The sequence below is a fragment of the Lycorma delicatula genome, chromosome 9, assembly GCF_047948215.1.
Source record: "Lycorma delicatula isolate Av1 chromosome 9, ASM4794821v1, whole genome shotgun sequence".
Taxonomy (NCBI): domain Eukaryota; kingdom Metazoa; phylum Arthropoda; class Insecta; order Hemiptera; family Fulgoridae; genus Lycorma; species Lycorma delicatula.
Genome location: NC_134463.1, coordinates 131435875 through 131449329, shown reverse-complemented (window position 1 = coordinate 131449329; position 13455 = coordinate 131435875). Strand labels below are relative to the sequence as shown.

The 13455-nt window shown below is 35.2% G+C and overlaps 1 protein-coding gene across 1 annotated transcript in view; it reads right to left on the bottom strand.

The window, feature by feature from the left end:
- Window positions 1–2447, bottom strand: part of LOC142330161 (prominin-like protein) — a 231974-nt gene extending 229527 nt beyond the window's left edge. The window contains exon 1 of the mRNA XM_075375268.1: window positions 2029–2447. Coding sequence (XP_075231383.1) covers window positions 2029–2347 — 319 coding nt within the window. The 5' untranslated portion in view covers window positions 2348–2447. The remainder of the gene's footprint in view (window positions 1–2028) is intronic.
- Between the last annotated feature and the right edge of the window lie 11008 nt (window positions 2448–13455).

Below are 13455 nucleotides of genomic sequence, written 5' to 3'. Positions count from 1 at the left end.
CAATTTGAAAAATGTAATACTCTTCTTCTTTCTTACATTAATTATTTTCAAGTTTACATAAACAACAATGATTGTCAAACCTGGTAATACAAATGAAATTGAAGTGTAAAAATTTTTTTTTTATGATTTATGTCTCTTTGGTTTTGTGTTAAATGTTAAAGTACATCACAACTCTCATCACTTAACCGGGGCTCTGTCTATGTACGTTCAGAACTAGGCTTTATAATATAAATGCACAGATTTAATACTGAACCGTTTAAATAAAATACTATACTATTACTATGTAATTAGTATTATTAATTAACACATGAGCTGAGGTAAAAACACTGACATATTTTAATATTTTACAAAAAAAAAATTCCCATAATATTTAGTTTATATTATGCATAATTTTTTTAAGAGTTTACATTATGTATATATATATAAACACACACATAAGGCTCTTGCCTTTATAACGAAACAGTAATAAAAAACCAGTAAGATAAACAGCAAAACACAGACCAAGAAAAAACTTCCTTAAAGTATATATTATAAAAAATATACAGTCAAATAATAAAATCAGTAATAAACAAAGATCCATTTATAAATCACTTGTTATCACCAAACAACTTTAACGGGCAAGATTAAAAACACAGAAACCAACATTAAACTGCGCACAATAAAGGAAACCGCTTTCTTTTTAACTTATATGTTTATTAACACATTTTCAAAAGAGGTGATGTGGCTTTTGTGTAATAAAGAAATTCAATTACACCAGAAAAGCTTTGGATTTAAATAATTTCATTATTAGCAAATAGGAGATAAATCATAAAAGTAATCATAAAATGTTAAATACGGTTGTACAGACTTAAAAGTAATTACTTACAAGATAAGAAAAATTTTTATTTTGAAATACCGAGTTTCTAGGGCAGATTAAAGAAAGAAGAACATATCTAGTAAACACACAAACTAAGATAATTATCCGCATTTTAAAGCATTCAAAGTTAATTAATTTAGAAATCAAAGGATGCATTAAGTGTAACAGAAAGATAAACAAATATAGAATTAATACAAAAGATTACAATCACTTCAAAAGAATATGCATTTTTATAACAAATTCTCCTACAATATAAAGCTTAACTATGTAAAACTAGTATTTAACTTTGGTATAGTCATGCAAACGTGAATGGCTTGATTATAACTTATGTTTAATCGTTTTATTCACATTTTAGTTTTAAGTGATTAGTTCAGTCGTATAAACTAAAAGCTTGTTTGGAAATGCACCGCATAAATTTTGTGGTGTCTAAAAATACAAAGTACAATTGGAATTTGAATCTGGGATATATCTGTAACCAAGTAAGTGTTCAATATATATTATAAACAATTAATTACAGATGCTATAAACATTATTACGGCAAATAAATATAATGAAAGATATAGTTTAAGTACAGGAAAATGCATACAATTTACAACAATAATGCTCTATACCAGGTGTAAGCCCAATTACAAATCAGTACTTGATCATATCCAGCATATCGGCTACTATTTCAAATATATTCCCGTTAATTGAACACCAACATCGAAACAACGGTACTATGACAATAGAAAATCCTAAAAAAAAATAATAACTTTAAATTCTATAATTTTATTTATATTTTTTTTATAATTTACTAAACTCCATGATAAAAATTAACCTAATACGTATCTATGCGTGAAATCTACTTTTTAATAATGACGATTAAAATTCACCAATTAAAAATAAAAACTTATATTGCACAATCAAATAAAACGCTGAGTTACAAGATATGTTTAGATCATATCGTAAAAATAACAAAGGAGTGAGTAATGATAGGCGAGTTAGGTAAATCAGCTGTCAAGATGAATTTTATTAAATTTTCGAATATCAATTAACATCTTTTCTTTAAGTAAAAGCTACATAATCTAAAAAAATGATATTTTTACTGGCTAAGATATTAAGCAATGTAAAAAATTAATGAAAACAGAATCAAAATATAAGATGTTACGTGAATGTTTTTTACATAAACATACCTTCAGGATACGCTTCACCTCTTAAAATAACATTCATAAATTGATGTGTGATAAAATACAGATGTCCCATTCCTCTATGATGAAATTTAGTAGTACTTTTGTAATTATTAGACACATTAGCGACACTGTAACGGATCTGCTCAAAGGGCATTAAACTCGATTGTAAGCGAGGTCCTTCTAATCGTGTTATATTATTTAACTGCTTTTGTCTAACACACGTTACATCTGACACTAAAAATATCACTATAAGCACAATAAAATACATCATAAAATGAAAGATAGGGGGGCTTTTAGTTCTCCCTGGGCGCAGAGAAGACATTCTGTTGTTAAAAACAAAGCAATCAACTAAGGGAACTAATTATTCTATCACACCTCTACGAAACAACACTATGACTGACTGCTACAGAACTCAAGGCAAATGGACTGATCGAGACTTTCAGCTGCGATACCAGCGCCTCACATAGTCGGATGCCAAAACTATGACGACCATTTTCGTGATTCTGTGTAGAAAACACGTAAATGTTAAGAAAGCTTTTTTAGAATGTTACTACTTTTAATTTAGTACAACTTAAATAATAAATAAAAGAATACAAAAGTTTAAGTTAAATAAATTATTTTATAAATGATGCAGTATAGTTAAATTAATGCTGTACAGCTTTATAATTATGATTCTTCAATAGTATTTTATATTCAAAATTTTTTTTAGTCGACTCATTTTTTGACACCTAAAGTATTTATCGAGTTATTAATAATATCATATTTCTTTACTGCAGTCTAATATTTTTTATTTTTTTATTATATACAAAAAAAAGTTTTTTTTATTTGACTTCATTTTCTGTACTTAAAAGCGAAAGAGAAATTACGATGCAAAATACTTTCAACAGACGTATGGGTAAGTAAGTAGTTAATGGAGCAGTGTGACTACGTATAAAAAACGATGGGTAGCGTGAATTGTTTTTTGTCAGTATAAACGTATATATAGTCGAGACCATATTCATTTTAAGTAAGGAAAAACAAGGACGATGAATGTTTTTCTGAACAACTGGAGCAAAGCATCTATAGATATCTTTTATTCTTTTAAGATAAAAAGTTATCGTTGTCTTATAATATTTTAAATGTTTATATTCTATTATTGCACATTGTTGTGTGTAAGTTACACAACTATATTATTCAATCTTGCAAGTATTATACTATTTTATTTACTTCTGTTTTAGTGTAATTTCACTTTTTAATAACTTCACATATAATGGCATGTTAAGTTTTAAATGTTTAAATTTACAGGACATGCAGATGGTATTATAACATTTTCAGATCACTTCCAATCCATTTTCTGACTATCGGTAACACTGGTCTAAAGTTTTGTTACACAGATAATTTTAGCTTATTCTTATGTGTTTTATGATGCTTTCTCCTAAGGTCATCATTTTTTTATAATTGTCATCTGAAAAAATGAAGATTATTAAAATTATTTATTTTCTCTATTAAGACTAAACAAACATTTTTTAAAAATTTGTTGTTAGTCAATGTTTGTATTAATAATGAATACAAATTTCTGGGAGCATTTTTTATAAATTGTTCAGAGTGGAATAATTTGGAGGAGTGAGCAATAAATATGACTAACATGGTATTAAATCATAAAATGATGTCGTTAGACTATGACTCATTCCTACTAGTAGAAACAAATTTATTACAGCAGTATGATTTAATTAACAGCCGTTATTAATGAAATCATAATTGATAGTCATTTCAATTGCTATTTTTACTGTGGAATAATCCAGAGCAGAGAATCAGTTTTGTTCTGGCTTTCATGTAAATACCATTGAGAGTTTGGTCTTATTTTATTCCTACTTTTTCTGATACAGTCATGTATTGCTTTTTCTGTGCTTCATAAATTGCATATGTTTTCGTACATGTTCAATAATCTATATAAAAATGCCCTTTAGTTCTATAAATAATTAAACAATTTTTGCTAAGTGTGTGGTTACATAATTTTTAAATCTTGCAGAAAAAATATTCGCCTTTGGTTTAAAAAAAATCACAAGGATTCTATTTTGACCTGTTTTTAACTGATAAGACTTGTCCTCTAGTCACAACTCAGATATGAGTTGTGACTAGACTTATCTGTCTAGAGTTGTGACATATCTGATATGAGGGGCCCTCATATCTTGCCCTCCCTTCCTCTCAAGGCCCAAACCACAATCCTGCACAGCTTGAGGATGCCAGTTGCTTCTACTCCCCTGGGAGGCCATGCCAGACCTGGCTATGCCGTTCCTGACAGCACCCCCAAAGGCTGGGTCTTGGTCTTTTATAAGTGCCTGCCTCTAATCTGGGGTCCCTGACCTAGTCTCAGTCTTTATTTTCCCCGTCTAAGGACCTCAGGAGTCCCCATTCAATCACTGAAGGTGGGACGCTGGAGCATCCCACCCCTCCTGAACAGGGCTGTCCTTCCCTGCCCTAATGCTAACACCCCTTACCCATCTTCCATGAAGTATGTTCTACGATATCCCACTCTCCACAATACTGGCAGCTCTCAGAATACAGTCTCCTCCTGCTGCATAGTTAGATATTAAAGCTACCATGTCCTGATAAGAATTGGGTTAGCTCAAACGTGAGTTCCCCACCAAGGCCTGATATCTGGTATTAACTTTTTCGTCCAGAGACCCATCTCTGATCCAGTCCATCTCTTTCATGGCCGTACTCTTCCCTTCTCTTCGCACTTGTTCTTCCGCCAAGAGCTCCATAGGGGGGAGTGAGGCAATCACCAAAACTGCCTCTTAAGAGACTGTTCGCTAAGCCCTAGTATTGCAAGTCGGCGCTGCAGCCCTGCAAGCCTCTGAACGGCCACTTTCATGCTTAACGCCCTCCTCCACATTGGCATGGCATACAAGGCAATGGACCTAGCCACCGCCGTCAGCATCCACATCTTTGATGAGCTCAGTCTGCCAACCTTGCTCATGAGTTTTGAGACATCCGACACTGTTTTACCTGCCTTGTCGACTGCCGCCCCTCATATCTGCTATAATTCTTGTGTAACTTTACTAAACAGGCTAAGTGGGAAGCCATGACATATACCTTTTGCAGTTTTTTGGTTTGGAGAGAGTCTAAGGGCCACTCAACTTATTTTGTACCACAAAAATCAAAAGTAATTTCAAGAAATTTGTTGCATATACCAGTCTTCCTTCAGCCATAAGACCTAATCCACATAGTGAAGAGTTGCCTGTTCCAGTTCTGCCAGAAACATGGAGTTTAGAATAAAATTTTGGTAATGAAAAAGGCTATGATGGTTTAGAAAGCAATGAAGAAGAAGAATATTATTTTAGTAGAACTTAATGATCTGGTTAAAGTTTTTTATTTGTTTAAAATGTAGTTGTAGTTACTGCTGACATCAAAGTTAAAAAGCTGGAACCTCCTCAAAAGTAACACTTAATATCTTTTTATAGTGTTAAGACAGGCAGAATTTCAGTACCTGTTCTGAAAAATAACATAGTGGACTTTTTTTGTGTTTTTGGTGGGTGAAAATGCTTCGGCGTTATAATCGCCCAGAATAAAATTTTATAAAAGAAAATAAATAGTAAAAAAAAACTGTATTAAAAACTAAAAAATTAAACAAAAACCTACAACTAATATCACAAGCTAAAAAGTTTATTTTTAAAACTACTTAAAACTAATATCACAGCCGTAAAAATAAAATTAAAAATGAGCCAAAAACTTAAAATGTGACATTTAAATAAAAATATAAAGAATTTAAAAAAGTCCAAGAGGGGTGTAAAACAGCCCCAACTCAGATAACGGGAAGACTAAAAAATTTAACTTAAAAACAAAACCTGGGTTAAAAACTAAAATATAAAAAAAGCTAAAACTTACAACTAATAACATAGATAAAATATCTAATATCAAAAAACTAATATCACAGTGGGAAACTTAATAAGGTAACATTTATTTAAAAGGAAAATAAAACATATATAAAATTTAAATAAAACTCAATAAATTTAACAAAGTCCAAGAGGGGTGTAAAAAGTCCCATCTCAGATACAGAATAAGAAAAAAATAAAAATCATAACAAATGAACAGAAAAACAAAAATGTTAAAATAATTCTTTAGCACTAGAATAAAAAATATATACCACAATTTCAAATTCTGTGTAAAACATTAACACTTTGTGAAAATAGCAACACCCGGTCTAAAATTTCCTTATTATTGCCATTCTTTAGTGGATTTACTAGGACAGCACCACAATCATACATAATGGAGGAACCTACATTACAGATTTCTTTAAAACGAGTTTGAAGGCTGTCTTCTTTCACAATTAAACTGAGAAGCCATTATAGTTCCTCTTGCTGATGAAGCATAAATAAAGGAAACTTTATGAAAATTTTTTACTGATGATACAGTACTGTATTCCAATCACACAATCATTTATTATTGCCATTGTAGTAATCGGCAGTTTACTGAATGACTGGCTCTGTAGTGACACATTAGGTGGCAAAACGTTTAGGTGTTAGCAAAGTTAGGCGCGAGGTCTTTGTGCGTCCACGAGTTTGGTAGAGTAGAGCAGTTCCTGAAGGCCTACATGGTAGTTAACAGGTGTCTGTTGCCTTTAGAGAAGGCTAAGATAGGGCGGAATTTACTGATGGGAATATCTTTTGAGGCATTCGCATTAGTGGCATCTCACTGAGCCCTGTGGCTGATGACTGTGGAATGTTGTCAGTTTAAGGGGTAGAAGATGTCCTCTAATTAAGTCAATGATGGCTAGGAATGGAGGGGGTGGTGTGGCAACCAGCAGTGTCACAAGGCGGGTTTTCTTCTCCCACAGGGGGGAGAATTGAGATGAAACAGTATGCTTAAGGTGATAGATATAGCTTCAGCCAGTGAGTGCAAATATGTACTTGGCATCTTTTTGTATATATCCGGGGTTTTCATTAACTTGTGGTGGCCCTTTGCGTTGTTTCAGTTACAACAGCGTGGTTGTACACAATATGAAAGGAAATGGACTCTCACAAGCTATTTCAGCAACAGAACCGTCGTCCTTTGTGACGGCATAGGAAAGACCTTGTCAAAAGGTTGTGCGCAGGACAGTGTTCTAGGTCCCCTCATATGGATCGTTGAATTCAATTCTCTGATGCAGTTGAGGTTGCCTGGTGGCTGCCGCATCGTTATGCCGACAATGGATTGCTGCTGGTCGAAGGAGACTGGCGAATGGAGACAGAGTTCAGAGTGACCACCTCGGTCACCTTACTTGCCTTACACCCATATTACCTTACATGCCTCATGTAAGGTAATAAGGTTCAGTGCAGAGAAAACCACTATGATGTTTCTGAAAGGTCGTTTGGCAGCAACTTGTCAGCCGCAAGTCATGATAGCTGACCTTCCCATTACGTATGTCACCGTTCAGAAGTATCTGGGTGTAATCCTTGATGAGAAACTTCAATTCAAGGAGCACCTTAAGTTTGTCGCAAGGAAGGATAATTATGCTTTCTTTGGTGTTCGTAGAGTCATTCATCTTGATTTGGACTTGAATTTCCGTACCATGCATATTCTTTACAAAGATGTCTGTGAGGCCATAATGTTGTATGCTGTGCCCGTCATGGCTCATCATCTGCAGTTCCAGTGTTGTAGGGATATTTTATTACGAGTCCAGAATCTTCTTTTGTTAGCTGTTATCGGAGGCTACAGAACTGTCTTGTGAGAGGCAGTCTCTGTTATTGCCGGCACGAAACCAGTTGACATCCTAACTACAGAACATAGCAAGTGTTATTATATTTCTAAGAAGGAGGGCCTTCTTACTCCTGGGCGTATCTGAGAAATTGAAGATCAAGGCTTTGACTCTCGGACGATTAGGTGGAATGAATCTTCTACTGGTCAATACACATATGGTATACTTCCAGATGTTAGACGTTTGCGAGCGATTAGGTGGATTTCCCCCAATCGCTACATAACACAATTTCTCTCAGGACATGGCGCCTTTAGGGAAAGTTTGGCTAGGTTTGGTTTGCTTGATTCAGGCCACTGCCTGGAGTGTAGGGTCAATGATGCTGTGAACCATGACCTTTCTGTTTTTCCCCTGGTATGAGGCTGAACAGACCACAGTTGTTAGGGAGCTTGAGGGAGTAAACTCCTTTCTTGATCTGCAGGTAATAGGAACTCGCAGAGAATGGACCATAGAGGCTTGGCTTCCTCCATTTCCTTGCACTGAGCAGAACAGCTGAGGGGGTATAAGTAGAGTAGTACCCCAGGTGGCTAGGGTCTGCCTGGAGAGTTGATTGGCTGGAGGTAGGCGTATTGGCAGTAGCAGAATTGCTGTTGGCAGAACAATGACTGCACTACCGAGGTTGTGGTAATCCATGCAGCCGAGAAGTGTAGCGCTGTTTTGACGAGGGGGGGTTAATGAATGAGTAATAGCATCGCTGTTAGCAGGATGGTGACTACATTGCTGAGGGCATGGTTGTCCATGCAGCTGAGAGGTGTAGCACCATCTTGATGCAGGCAGTTTCATGTGATGATGTAAATGTCACGTGGGACTCTGTGGTGAGAGAGATGCTGAGTGGGTGTAAGAGGTCTGTCCTCTTCCCCCTGGTAGACCAGACTGGAGTCCGTAGTTGCAATTTAAGTTTGAAGACTTGGAATTGATCATTGACATCGCTAAGGGAACTAGGTCTAAATTTCATTGTTGCGAAAAACATTATTTGTGGGGTGCATTATTACTAGTGAAAATAGACTCGTATCAAATGCCATGTACAATCACTTATAGCTTGTTTAAAGTATTGAACTAGGCGCGGAGTTCATGCTTCCGCGAACTCGGATAGCTAGTTCAGAGGGCAACGATGTAGGACAGAGAAGATGTCCAAAAGAAGCTTACAGCGAAGGCAAAGGCTGAGTCAAAACTCACTGATGTAAATGTCTGTAGACATTTACATTGACATAGACATTTACATTTACGTTGTCTACAGAGGCAATTACATCAATGGCATCCCAACTTATGACTGTGATATGTAATCAGTTAGAGAATCAAATGACAACCTCTGTTAAAGCCCATCAGGGCTAGGAACTGGGGGATAGTGTGATGACCAGAATTGTCACAAGGATGATGATACAATATGAAAAGCATTCTTGGTACATAAATTAGGTGACAACCATAGGTCTCCATAAGGAGACCTTAGGTGACAACCATTTTATTAAAACTGCAGCTCAGTTACAAAATGTTGTTTAGCCTGCTGTTTCGTATGCAAGTGGCACAGTAGAGACAGGAAAAATCACTACAGTAAAAAGAACTAGCTGAAGAGAGAAGCACTCAGGTGGACAGTAAGATATTATTTGTGAAGAATATTTACTTTCATTACACATAAAACTTCATTGATGAAAAATGTTTGTTAAAGCCATGAATTGTAATGCAAAGGTTTCTTATGCCTTAAGAGCAGGTACAGCGAGGCAAAAATCAAGGGAATATTTTTTGGACCACAGATACATAAGCTAATGAAGAATTTGGACTTTGAATGAATCTGAGAAAGCAACACAGATATCATTTCAAAATATTGTTAAATCATTCCTGAGGAAAAAGAAATCTGAGAACTATGTAGAATTGGTGAGTGAACTCCTTGAAAACTATAAAAAAACTGGGATGTAATGTGTGTAAAAATACATGCTATATTCACATATGAACTTTTTTCCTCCTAACCTTGGTTATTAGTATTTGCTTATCAGAATTAATTTTAATTTAGCTAGTGGTTATCTCTTGATAACATTGACTCACTGTATTATTGTGCGAGTAACAACGACTAGTGTATTTCTTTTTGTGTGTTAGTATAGCTTGTTTGCTAAGTAGCAGACTATCTATTATTAATAGATTACTAATTGTAGCTTACTTTATAAAGTGATATACTGGTTTACTAAATTAATTATTGGTTTATTAAGTTACAGGGTAAGTAGAACTACTGTATTGATGAGCGCATTATTGTAGCAGTAATATGGATAAAAACTCAACTAAGCAGGCTTCTGGCCCCTCATTGTAGAAACTTAGGGTTGCATTCTCTAATTAGAAGGAGCGCTCCACTAAGGATTTAGAAATGCTGGTTTCCAGGCTTGATGAGATGTCCCAGGTACTGAAATAGAATTTAGATCGTAGTGCTAAATGAGAGATAAAGAATCTTAGCTAGATCTTGATTTACTGGTGGTGGATTTCTTGGAGCTTTTGAAGACATCTCCAATTTCCAGGATTTCTGCGGGCATTCAAACAGAACCGTACCGTGGAACCGAGATGGATTACAGCATTGATATTAATGAGAAATTAGACGATGAAATATCGGTCGACGCTAGCCTCTCTGCTTAAGTGTGGGTTACTACTGAGGTTTGAAAGAACCTTTAGTTGATGCAGATGAACAGGTCTATTTAGTTGACTTAACTGATACATCAAGTCACACTATACTTGATGGTTGTTTTCCTGGATCATCCTTGTCCTCCTCTCTGATCCATGAGGTCAGGGTTCAGCGGGTCAAGTAGTTAGAGATAGAATGCAACGAGAATTACTTTATGGTGAAGAGTGAAACTCACCGCAGTCAGCGGTGAGTTTTATACCATGTCCTGTGATTAAAGAAGGTGAAAGACTTGTTATGGCGGACTTTCTTCAGGCAATTCGAACTATCCTTGAAGGTACTATTGACCCATTTTTTCATTTATCAAGTGACAGCTTTGGACATTCTGCCAGGAGACTCTTGGCCTACCTAGTTAGAAACAGACAGAGACTTATCACAATCAATCTGTTGAAGAAAGAGAAATAGCCTTGAGCAGCAAGTCTACTGCCACTAAACCTACAATTCAGAATACTAAGACATTGGTGGTAAAGGCTTCTGGCAGGTTGACCTGCTGAAAACAATGAAGGATATAGTGTTCATCGATGAAGCTGCTGATGTATTGCCAGGGCAATAATGATGAGCTCAGAATACATTAAGAATTCAAAAGCAGCTAAGAATTTCAAATCTGTGTTAAGAGCCAAGGCGGATGATTTTCAAGTCCTTTAAGCTCATCTAATAAATAGGACTCCAATCCAGTTTTTCCAGGACACTGTTCACAATGTTGCAGCATGCAATCCTTAGATTCTAAACTGCAGATAGTTTTCTCAATCAGTACCTTGTAGGCATCCTTGATGGATATTGCTGCAACATTTTGATGAATGGTACAAACAAAAACTGAATACTGAATGTGTGCCAGCAGCATTAACTGTAATGTTCCACTTTGGCCTAAGTTCACAAAATTTTGAGAAGCCAATTTCACGGCCATAATGTGTACAGTAAGCTATGAACATCTCTTTTAATTTGTACAGAAGTAGGCGTTTCTGCCTGTGAACATTTTCATCATTGATCTTAACTGAAACAAAATCTTACTTTCCTGGACACATTTGGGAAAACTCATAATCTTCAAAAAATTTGAAGACCCGTTGTCTAATATCTTTAAATTTTTTTTCTGGTGTCACCAAAATACCAACTTCAGATTTGAGCTTCCTGGCCTGCTTCACCATTTGCATTGAAACCTGGAATTCATCAGCTCTTTTCCCAATACTCCAGCTACTGGGTGCCAATGTCAAAAGCTGAATTTTTTGTGGACGAGCTGAGATCAAAAGTTTGGCTTTGCGCTCTTCAATCAGGATATGCAGATCTTTACATCATTGACACTGCTTACTCTTTAATGTTTACATTACATCAGTAACACTCAAACCAACTGCTGCTACTGTAGTAGTAATTGCATCTTGTGCTCTTCTTACCTTCTGCTTCAGATAGCCTTTTGAATCTCATAAGCTTCAAAGGAGAGATTCCAAGTGTTGACAGTGAGGCATCCATTCTTGCAGAAGCCTCTAGCATTCCCACATCACTAGATTCTGCTTCTGGTTGATCATCGTTTTGATGAATTTCTTTGAGCCAATTCTTGCCTACATCTTGTCTGGGCATAACTATTGATCTGGCTTGAAGTCATAGTGAGCTTTCAACCAGTCAGCAGAATCAATATCAATAGGCCACAATCCTTTTCTGGTTTTGTGCGACTCTTTTACAAATGGATTACAGCAGTCCTTCTATACGAATTCAAACTTCGTCAGCAAAACATCGTTATGATAAGAACATATGTCAGGATCTTCATTAAAGCTAATTCCAGATCACTGCTGTAAAAGTTCTTTGTCCATTGCTGATAGTTCTTTCACACACAACAAAAAAGCTTTTCCACAATTAAACATTAAAGACTTGCAGCATTCAGAGCCATCAGGCTTGCCGAAATGGCAAGGGGCCAAGAACTTCACTCATTTTAAGACAACTGAAAAACAGTTGGAGATAACAATAAGAGTCAGAACTGATTATATAAGTTAATTTACTAACAATGCTAATTCACAAAAAGTTCTTTAAAATAAAGAACATTCTAGAATGTTCTTGAAGAAATGCTATTTTCCAGAATATTCCAGAACAATCTATAATGTTCTGTAGAATGGAGTTTTCCAGAACATTTTAGAAAATAGATTTTTTTCATATCAGCCTAGAAAGTTCTATAAGTCCAAAATTTTCTGGAACACTGCAAATTTTTTCAAAGATATTGTAAATTTTAGAACATGCTTTAAAAGAACTAATAATATTCTGAAGCACTGAATGTTTTTTCACCTTCAGCTGTTTTAATTAGGAACGTCTACAGACTAAAAATCCATCTTGTGCAAAAGATTAATTATCTTTGAAAAGCTTTCTTACCTACTATAATATATGGGACAAAAAACAAAATGCATGGATTATGTTGTTTAGAAGCTGCTCTTTCCATCTATTATAAAACAAACAAAATCTGAGAAGTTAAACCTGAGATATAAGCCTTCGAAGTTGGCCAAAAATCATGATAAAAACCTTTTGACCAAATCTGATGATGGATTTCTCTGGACATAAGATTCCAATTGCTTTGAAACTGCAGGATCCTACACATAATTATTCCCTTTCTCAGATAACAAAGTCTCATTACAATTAAAGAATTAGATAAGTTAATATACAAGCTCTAACTTTGGTTTCCAAAATATTGTGACAAATGTTTCGCTGAATTTCAGCTGCTATATCTCAAAACCAGATTCCAAAAGAAACTTGTGTCTAATATATTTGGATATAGCATAAAAAGTTAACCAACAGTACCAAAATTCAAATCTGTATTTTTATTATTGTGAGTCGAAGAAACAATTTTTGCATGTGTTCACAAACTATAAGTAAGTACACCTTTTTCAAGAAGCTACAGAAAATCAGCCATAGCAGATAAAAAGCTATAATTTGGTAAAATGGCATTTCAGACTATGGGGAAGCTCCACCAAAAATTTGATGATATTTGGAGATGGTCAACTGGGGACGATTTTCAAAACTGGACCACTTGACATGGATGACCCTATTACCACTAAATTATGGTCGCAGTATTGCCTGGCTTTTTCCA